Here is an 11,150-nt window from a genome sequence, read left to right as displayed (position 1 = left end):
TGTGACACTGTGAGGTAACCCTGGTGACGTTGTAACACAGTGTCATGTGTGACACTGTGAGGTAACCCTGGTGACGCTGTAACACAGTGTCATGTGTGACACTGTGAGGTAACCCTGGTGACGTTGTAACACAGTGTCATGTGTGACACTGTGAGGTAACCCTGGTGACGTTGTAACACAGAGAGTGTCATGTGTGACACTGTGAGGTAACCCTGGCGACGTTGTAACACAGTGTCATGTGTGACACTGTGAGGTAACCCTGGTGACGTTGTAACACAGTGTCATGTGTGACACTGTGAGGTAACCCTGGTGACGTTGTAACACAGTGTCATGTGTGACACTGTGAGGTAACCCTGGTGACGCTGTAACACAGTGTCATGTGTGACACTGTGAGGTAACCCTGGTGACGCTGTAACACAGTGTCATGTGTGACACTGTGAGGTAACCCTGGTGACGCTGTAACACAGTGTCATGTGTGACACTGTGAGGTAACCCTGGTGACGTAACACAGTGTCATGTGTGACACTGTGAGGTAACCCTGGTGACGCTGTAACACAGTGTCATGTGTGACACTGTGAGGTAACCCTGGTGACGTTGTAACACAGTGTCATGTGTGACACTGTGAGGTAACCCTGGTGACGTTGTAACACAGTGTCATGTGTGACACTGTGAGGTAACCCTGGTGACGCTGTAACACAGTGTCATGTGTGACAGTGTGAGGTAACCCTGGTGACGCTGTAACACAGTGTCATGTGTGACACTGTGAGGTAACCCTGGTGACGTTGTAACACAGTGTCATGTGTGACACTGTGAGGTAACCCTGGTGACGTTGTAACACAGTGTCATGTGTGACACTGTGAGGTAACCCTGGTGACGTTGTAACACAGACAGTGTCATGCGTGATACTGTGAGGTAACCCTGGTGACGCTGTAACACAGTGTCATGTGTGACACTGTGAGGTAACCCTGGTGACGTTGTAACACAGACAGTGTCATGCGTGATACTGTGAGGTAACCCTGGTGACGCTGTAACACAGTGTCATGTGTGACACTGTGAGCTAAACCTGGTGACGCTGTAACATGTCAGTCAGAATTGATCGGCAGCCTCTCACAGCGTCTCTGAGCACAGCGTGACAGAAAACAATCTAATCTCTCCGCTCCTCCTTTCACTCCTCTCCACTTTCCCTGGCCGTTTCTTCTTGTCAAGCGCTTCACTGCAGTCGTCATCCTGCTCATCCAACTCCAACCTTCTCTCTGGCTTCACCTACGATACACCTTCAGCAGCAACCTTCTCTCTGGCTTCACCTACGATACACCTTCAGCAGCAACCTTCTCTCTGGATTCACCTACGATACACCTTCAGCAGCAACCTTCTCTCTGGCTTCACCTACGATACACCTTCAGCAGGAACCTTCTCTCTGGATTCACCTACGATACACCTTCAGCAGCAACCTTCTCTCTGGCTTCACCTACGATACACCTTCAGCAGCAACCTTCTCTCTGGCTTCACCTACGATACACCTTCAGCAGCAACCTTCTCTCTGGCTTCACCTACGATACACCTTCAGCAGCAACTTTCTCTCTGGCTTCACCTACGATACACCTTCAGCAGGAACCTTCTCTCTGGCTTCACCTACGATACACCTTCAGCAGCAACCTTCTCTCTGGCTTCACCTACGATACACCATCAGCAGGAACCTTCTCTCTGGCTTCACCTACGATACACGTTCAGCAGCAACCTTCTCTCTGGCTTCACCTACGATACACCATCAGCAGGAACCTTCTCTCTGGCTTCACCTACGATACACCTTCAGCAGCAACCTTCTCTCTGGCTTCACCTACGATACACCTTCAGCAGCAACCTTCTCTCTGGCTTCACCTACGATACACCTTCAGCAGGAACCTTCTCTCTGGCTTCACCTACGATACACCTTCAGCAGCAACCTTCTCTCTGGCTTCACCTACGATACACCTTCAGCAGCAACCTTCTCTCTGGCTTCACCTACGATACACCTTCAGCAGCAACCTTCTCTCTGGCTTCACCTACGATACACCTTCAGCAGCAACCTTCTCTCTGGCTTCACCTACGATACACCTTCAGCAGCAACCTTCTCTCTGGCTTCACCTACGATACACGTTCAGCAGCAACCTTCTCTCTGGCTTCACCTACGATACACCTTCAGCAGGAACCTTCTCTCTGGCTTCACCTACGATACACCTTCAGCAGCAACCTTCTCTCTGGCTTCACCTACGATACACCTTCAGCAGGAACCTTCTCTCTGGCTTCACCTACGATACACCTTCAGCAGGAACCTTCTCTCTGGCTTCACCTACGATACACCTTCAGCAGCAACCTTCTCTCTGGCTTCACACCTTCAGCAGGAACTATGTGGATTCCTTCAATAACACTTCACCAAGACTTATGTCATTGCAAATACATACTAAGTTGTATACTTTTGAATAGACCCTTCTCACGGGGGCCATTTTGTGTCGAAAAAGCAGGGTAAACACAGGTGCAAGCAAAACACTAATGAGGGTTTCCAACTTCCATGATTGGAATTTGGAAACCCTCATTAGTGTTTTGCAAAATGGCCCCCATGAAAAGGGTCTATTGGCCTGAAGCAGTAAACCCGGATGGAAAGACACCATGTGACCCATGTCTGGATGTCTCCTTTTTGTCCAGGCAATAAAACAGAGTGTCTCCCTCTGTCACAGCAGGTGAACGCTTTATATTGACGGCCAAAGTGAAAAGGTTTTGGTGTTCAGATCACGTTCAGATCAGCCAACCAGCCAGCCCACACACACACACACACACACACACACACACACACACACACACACAGAAACACACACAGACACAGACACAGACACACACACACCGTGTCGTTCTGCTCTGAAAAGCAGACGAATGTGGTCGACAAGCCAGAAAGACAAATGCACTCAACAGGGCTGTTGTTGATTATTCCTTCTGAAATACTAATTATGAACTCATTTTCAATTGACATTTAGCTGCTCATAGATTTTTCATAACATCATTTTTACTCTTTATCATTGGTCAATTACTGTTGTTGTTGCTGTTGTATGTTGGATATGGCAATGTATCATGCCACTTCAATCACATGAAGTTACAGAGAGAGAGACAGAGAGAGAGAGAGAGAGAGAGAGAGAGAGAGAGAGAGAGAGAGACAGACAGACAGACAGACAGACAGACAGACAGAGAGAGAGAGAGAGAGAGAGACAGACAGACAGACAGACAGACAGACAGACAGAGACAGAGAGAGAGAGAGAGAGAGAGAGAGAGAGAGAGAGAGACAGACAGACAGACAGACAGAGAGAGAGAGAGAGAGAGAGAGAGAGAGAGAGAGAGACAGACAGACAGACAGACAGACAGACAGACAGACAGAGACAGAGAGAGAGAGAGAGAGAGAGAGAGACAGACAGACAGAGAGAGAGAGAGAGAGAGAGAGAGAGAGACAGACAGACAGAGAGAGAGAGAGAGAGAGAGAGAGAGAGAGACAGAGAGAGAGAGAGAGAGAGAGAGAGAGAGAGCGTATATTGGAATTGAGGTGGGGGAGATGAGACAGTGAGAAGATGAGGAAGAGGGAAGACGTCTAAATTGGGGAGCAGAGGGTTGTTCATCATGGCTGCTGGGTTAGTAACATCAGGGTCGTGGGGTCATGGTGACACTTCACTTTCTAATGTGCTGTGCTCTTTACTTGTTCTCTCCTCTTCTCTTCATTTGCTTCCTTTCCTCTCTCCTTATCTCCTCTCCTAAACAGCATATGGCCGTTGACTGAGCGCTCTCTCTCTCTCAGTCCTCACAGGGATACACTCTCTTAATGCAGCAGATAAAACGCTGACATCTGCTCGTCCTACTTAGCGAAGCTGCACAATCTGCAGCTTTGCTCGGAACCCCCTCGACCTGACCACCAATTAACACACTCCGTCCATCCCCTGCTTCATCTGACCACCAATTAACACACTCCATCCATCCCCTGCTTCATCTGACCACCAATTAACACACTCCGTCCATCGCCTGCTGCTTCATCCCCTAATCAGAACATCGGACATCCATCGCTACAGTTCAAACCCTGTTTACAACTGCTGCACAAGCAGCAACTCTGCCCAAGATTCAGCTCACCTCGGACACCAATTAAACATGCGCTACACACACACACACACACACACACACACACACACACACACACACACACACACACACACACACACACACACACACACACACACACACACACACACACACTGTACATATAGGGCTGCAACTAACGATTATTTTCATCATCGATTCATCTGTCGATTATTTCCTCGATTAATTGATTAGTTGTTTGGTCTATAAAATGTCAGAAAATGGTAGCAAACGACGATCAGTGTTTCCCAAAGCCCAAGATTACGCCCTCAAATGTCCACAACAAATTTTGTCCACAACGCAAAGATAATATCAGTTTACTGTCATACAGGAGTAAAGAAACCAGAAAATATTCACATTTAAGAAGCTGGAATCAGAGAATTTAGACCTTTTCTCTTAAAATTGTACTCAAAAGGATTAATCGATTATCAAAATAGTTGTCGATTCATTTTCTGTCAATCGACTAATCGACTAATCAATTAATCGTTGCAGCTCTACATACATACATACATCCATACTGTACATACATACTGTACATACATACATCCATACTGTACATACATAAATACTAGGGCTGTGGCGATTCACTTATCTCCCAATTCGATACTATCACGATTCTTGGATGCCGATTCGATTTATATTGCGATTCTTAACACATTGAATGCCAGCCATGTTTTCATTCCTGTAGGTAAGTTGTGCCAGGGGTGTTTTTGACGATTCTGGCTCATTTTACAACAGCCAAGGATTATTTTCTGTTAAGAATTCATGAACACCAATCATCTAAAAATAACTAATAGAATGTGTGCTTTCTCTGTCTAAAAGAGTTAGTTTGCAGAGTTAGTAGTTATGTAGATATTAGCCGTTGAGTACAGCATGGTTTCAGCGTCTGGAAATTTATTCAGAGATAAATGGCTTTTTGTGAAACAGTCACTTTAACCATTCATTTTTGGCATCAGTAAGACCGTCAGACATTCTAAACAATAGTTTTGAACAGTAATTTCCTCCATAACAACAGGAAACACCCCTCTCATTCAAACTCCTCCCTCCGTGTGTCTTCTCCTCCTTCCTCCTGGCTGTACAGCGGGCGTGTCAGAAGCGCTTTTGCTGCTGCCTGCCTGTGTGCCTGTCTGCCTGCTTGCCTGCGTGCGGACGCTCCTTGTGCGAGTCAAGATGGGCCGGGGAATGCGTGGGCGATGGGCAGATGTTGATTCTGGCCTTTCTGAGGTGTTTCAAAGTGTGTTTCACCTATGATCTATTTTGCAAATCGCTCTCCGCTCTCTGTGTGCTGCTGCCGGTGCGCGGCCGCTCTCAGGCAAGACAAGTCTTGAATGGATTACTGTAAAATCGCCACGGCATTTCCTTGAACGGCTTGGTCCCGCGGCAGTTTTTTCTTTGATTTCGGTCGTCTGGGGGAGCACTGTCAACACTTAGTGGGTCGGTAAAATAGATTATACACATTATCTTGCTCCAATAGTGATCTCGAAGATGTAAAAGTTGTTGATTGATGTCCCACCGTCAAAAAAAAAAAATGTTTATCTAAGACGAGTAAACTCGGCTCTGGCACTTAAGCGTTGGATTATGTAAGACGAATTATTTCGGCTATGGCACTTAAGGTGTTAAGTATTGCGATTCTACGATTATTGCGATTCGATATTGCGATTTTTGTTTATTTTTTTCTTTTATTTTTTCAGTTTGTTTGCTTTTTTACACTAGATTAGAACATGGGAAAAGTTGAATCATACACTAGAGACTGTATATTATATATCATGAGTAGGGCTGGGCGATATAGTTAAAAACAGGGGCGGACTGGGATCATAATTCAGGCCGGGCATTAGATACCAAGCAGGCCAGGCCGATATGGGCCGACGCGCGTGAAATTTGGGCCGTTTGAAGCCCAATTTGGGCCGTTTGAAGCCAGATTTGGGCCTTTTGAAGTCCAATTTTACAATGAGATGCACCCACTTTAACCCTGAAGTGTAATTATTACTTCAGACTAACTAATACAGTAATAAAACCACTAGTAAACCAGGAGGCGGCGTCTGGCCTGCTGTTCAGTGAGTGGCCTGACTGCAAGCACCCAATTTTTTTTTTTTTTTGCGATTATCGATTCTGGAATAAAAGATCGATTCAAAAAATCGTGACATAAAAAATCGCGATACTTAGGTGAATCGATTTTTTCCCCCACCCCTAATAAATACATACATACATCCATACTGTACATACATACATACATACATACATACTGTACAAGGGTTGTTCCATTGGGAAAAGATCAAGCTGAATAGTGAGGGCATGCTGCTGCATCAGTGATGGATATGAGGCCAGTGACTAATGGAGGCCTGTGTTCCTTTCCTGGCAATGTGATCCTGAGCCATAAAGTACGGGACAGAAAACAGCACCGCCCCCGCCGCCCCGCCCCCGCCCCATCCAGACTGTGTCCTCGCTCAACCCCCCCCCCCCCCCCTCTCCTACTGTACCCTGCGTCCTGAGGCTTGGCAAAGCTTACGTCAAAAAGATCAAGAGAACATGGGATTGGTGTCCTCCCCTCCCCTCGACGCTCCATGCTCTTGTGGAGAGTTGGCCTCCTACCAACACTTCACAACGAGCAGACAGTGATTTCTGTGCAGGCCGTGTACAGTAGCTACTCACCAGGTCCTCGTTGTTCAGGGTGGAGCGGTTGACCAGAGCGAACGAGATGCCTGCCTTTCGAGCAGCGAGGGTCTGAGTGAGTGAGAACCAAGAGGAAGAGGAAAAGGGAGATGAGAACAAGTTTAAATCCAATCCACCATATTATTTCTGCCCATCAGCAATTCTACATATACATGGATTTACATATCAAACTGCTGACTCTTCATATATCTAATACACATCGTATATAGTTTAACAGTTGGTAAGAGGGTGATTACGAGTTCGTAAAAAAAGGATGAAAGTACAACTCTAAATGGAAAATATAGCCGCAAGCGGCGATAGCAGGGGTTCAAGCCTTGCGCAGATGACAAAACTTCTGATTTTGACTAGGACATCCTCCTTGATATATCTGACAAGTTTCGCGATCATTGAACAAACAGGTGCAGAGTTACGGCCTTTTTTGTGTTAGGCCACGCCCATTTCTGGCATTTATGGCGCCCCCTTTTGGTGGAATTGCACAGAATTTGACACACATGGTCTGTGATGATCTCCGAACATCTCCAGTAAGTTTCGTGAAGAGCCGTTAATCGCTCCTGAAGTTAAGACAATTTAGCTAAGAGGCCACGCCCTCTCACAACTTTAACGATTAATATCTCCGAAACAAAAGTAGATTTCAAAAGTTTCAAAAAGCCAATTTGTAGAGCTTGCTCCATAGATGCTTCCTGGTGAATTTGGTGGAAATCGGCCAAACGGTCTAGAGGAGATGTCAAAAATGTGTTTTCCAAACTTGTCAAAATATCTCAAACATTTTCCAGACGGACCTTGAGGGTCCTTATGGAAAGTTTGTAGAGCAGGTTCACCTGAACATGTGGAAAAAGAAAGTTTGAAAATCGGACAAACGGCGTGGAAGTTATGGCCTTTAAGGTAAAACCTTTAATTATAGCGCCACCTTCAGGTCGGTTCAAAAGAAAATTATTGAGCAGAAACCAGCCACCGATATCTGTCATTGTGCCAAATTTCAGGTCTCAGCCATTTACCAACTCACGGGAATTTGCGTCGGGGCAGATGAACAACAACAAGGACAACAACGACAAGAATAAACCGCCACAAAAACAATAGGGTTTCAGCCCTTTCGGGGCTTGAACCCCTAATGAGTTTGCAAAATACTGTATTCATATGGAAGAATAAATTGTGACTTGAGCCACAGCTAAAATGAGCCACAGTATCCAGGGTTTCCCCTGGCTTTTAGCAGGGCTTAGGTGCTGTGTTGCTGGGCGGGGGGGGGGGGTGATAGGGCTAGAAAATGTTAGGTTTTTCAATTAAAAAGGTTTTCCACATCATTTTGGACCATTATTATGACCATATCTGTGTAGAAACATTTGGAAAAGCCAGAGCAGATAAATAAACAACACCCCAAAAACTTAAAAGACAAAACTAAGTCGTCTGGGAACCAACATTGATTTGACAAATGGCTTGGTATGTTATGGTAGGGAAAACCCTGGTATCTTCTTGACTTATGCTGATTGGTTCAATTGTCCAATTAGTTCATTTCTTGAACATTCAAGTTTCTGTGAGGTTTCTTTAGTGGAGCCTTTGGAAGATAAGGCATTCATTTACAGTATATGTCACATGTGATGTTCTTCACATAGAGAGAGAGAGAGACATAGAGACATAGAGAGAGAGGAGGCTTACCATAGCCTGTGGTGTCCGGGGAGCCATGAACAGAAGGTGAGAGAAATCAAGACATTGCGTTAGGCGAGGAGTGGGAGGGTGACAGCTGAATGCACAAGCAGCAGAGGAACAGTGTTTATTATCCATACTGAGTGCATAGGTGCCTTAACTGCCATGCAGGACTGCTGCTCCAGAAACACAACTACTCATCAAGAGGACTTATGCAGCACTGACATGAGTCCTTATCCGTTCATGCACTGAAAGTCACTTCAATAGCAGTCATGCTTGGCATTTAAATTTGCTTTGCTGTTGGATGAAGCTTTGGGAATCTTTTCTGCTGTCTGCTCTGCGCATTAGTTTGACACAAAAACAGATAAACACAAGACACACACACTCATGTATGGGTGAAGCCAGCTGTACTGCACAACACTGACTCACACACACACACACACACACACACACACACAAAACACATACACACACAAATGCACGCGCACATACTATGCTCAGATATACACACAATGACTCACGTCCAAAGTGCACGCCCGCACAGGGCATCCTCACAAACAGCACGCACGCACGCGCAAACACACACGCACGCACGCACGCACGCACGCACGCACGCGCACACACACACACACACACACACACACACACACACACACACACACACACACACACACACACACAGCTGTATGTAAGTTGAGCCTGGGTGACCAGAGATATAGTGGGAAATAGATAGACATGTATCCCATACTAGTGGAGCTTATGTGAAGGGGGAATGCAGACATGGACAGCTAGTCTTTACCACGACCCTCGTGTGTGTAGCACAGCTATGGTAAAGAACCATGGAAGCCATGGAGAATGTTGAGGGAACGTGAACTCTACATGAACTGTGAGTGTTGATGTCAGTTTACCAACATGCACTGCCACTGTGCTGAGGTTGCTGCGGGCAATACAATATGATCCTGTGTCCAGATCTTATCCATTCAGTGGAACGTGCTTTTGCAAATCGATTTTCAACATTTCTTTTTTTTTTTTGCGCCCCACCATAAAGTGGGGGAACCCCCCCGTGCCGACCAATCAGAACGCTGTTGCTGCCCTGAAGCAATCACACAGCAAATGGGGCACATTGACAAAGGAGAGGCATGAGAGGGGACCAATTAGATTGCCGACTACTGACTTCCTCCCCGCGTGTAAAAGGCTTGTGAGTTGTCACTTTTACATGATTTAAAAGCCTCACACAGTTAAATCAGAAGTCAGTCAAGTCTGACAGATATATTTTTGGGTTGAGTTGTCAACATTTCAAATTCAATTTAATGGTCAAAACCTGCCAAAGCAAAAAGAAAAAATGGTCAAGCATCGGCCAGGCTGAAATCTGACAACTCACTTAAAAATATCACCCATAGCTGTTATGGGTCTATGTAGGAATGGCAAATATACACGCAAGATCCAAAAAGAAAAAGAAAAAAAACGACAACGCATACTTACCAAGACATTGTTGGTTATTAATTTCATGAGAAATATGGACAAATACAGCATCAACTCATGTTGTTCACTGTGATATAAACAGTCATCAGCATCTATGTGTATGACATCAAGTTGCATTATTTGCATAAAACGCATTTTGTCTGGTATAATTTGACAAGAAACTAAATCTTAAAGAGTTTACTAAAATAGTTTATGGACAGGGTGAGACTTAAAGAGCTGTCATAAGGATAATATGTCAGTCCTATTATAGGCTATAATATATGATGATGAGAAACATACAGTGACAAGACAGACAGGTAAACATACTGGACAAACAGTCAGAAACAGACAGGAATACTTTTGGGATCAAGACGACATGTCACTCAGAAAGATTAACGGTGTATCGATGGTGCTGTCACAATGCTACAGTAGACTCCCTCTCTGTGGGATATGTTATGACCCCGTTATGATCCAATAAGAAACAAATGGGGGGAGCATCCGCGTGAGGCCATGACTTAAACACGCTCTCTAGGCTAATTCATTTAGCAATAGAGTTATGGCTAAGGTTACATTTAACATTCTCACGTGGCAGAACCCTGCGCTAAGTAGCTAGCTAGCATTTTAAGCAGTTTCTCCCTAATCAACACCTTTCTGGCTTTTTATCACTACTGTATGTACTGTAAGTGTTATGGTATTTTTTACCTGTTTCATTTCTGAACACCGCCGAATGAGGTCAAGAATGTCAGTCATCCCTGTCACGTGCCCAGAGATACTTCATAATGTTTGTATTTGAAATGACAAATCCAGCTGAATTTCTTATTGTTTGATCATCATTATTGTTAAAGCAATCTGGGAACCCAGAGTCTATTTGTATTTGAAACATAGACTCTGGGACAGCTCTACCGTTTTTCCCAGCTTCCTGTACAGCACGCCTCTCCTGCCACGTCACTTCCTTTTCTGCGTCCGTGCTCCACTGTTTACAGTCTGAATAGCAACTTGCACCACGACTTTCCAGTCATTTTCAACTGTTGTTGTAAGACGAGTTGACATTTTCTATGCAGTGTGTTTATTCGTTAACGTTATTAGCAAATAGCCGAAATAGACGAGGAAAAGGAAGTGACGGTGGCTTTTCCATCAATTCCGCTTTCCTTTTCCGCGTCTGTTCCGGCTATTCACTAATAACTATTCACTAATAACTATTCACTAATAACGTTAAAACTGCATAGAAGACGTCA

General features: G+C 45.0%; 1 protein-coding gene across 1 annotated transcript in view; it reads right to left on the bottom strand.

Moving 5' to 3' along the window:
- Positions 1-11,150, bottom strand: part of unc13c (unc-13 homolog C (C. elegans)) — a gene marked incomplete at both ends in the record, with an annotated part of 213,091 nt that overhangs the window by 185,284 nt on the left and 16,657 nt on the right. Inside the window, one exon of the mRNA XM_083652576.1 lies at positions 6,796-6,867. Coding sequence (XP_083508702.1) covers positions 6,796-6,867 — 72 coding nt within the window. The remainder of the gene's footprint in view (positions 1-6,795; positions 6,868-11,150) is intronic.

The sequence above is a fragment of the Poromitra crassiceps genome (assembly GCF_964638095.1).
Source record: "Poromitra crassiceps genome assembly, chromosome: 16".
NCBI classification, from domain to species: domain Eukaryota; kingdom Metazoa; phylum Chordata; class Actinopteri; order Beryciformes; family Melamphaidae; genus Poromitra; species Poromitra crassiceps.
This window is presented reverse-complemented; position numbering and strand designations above follow the sequence as displayed.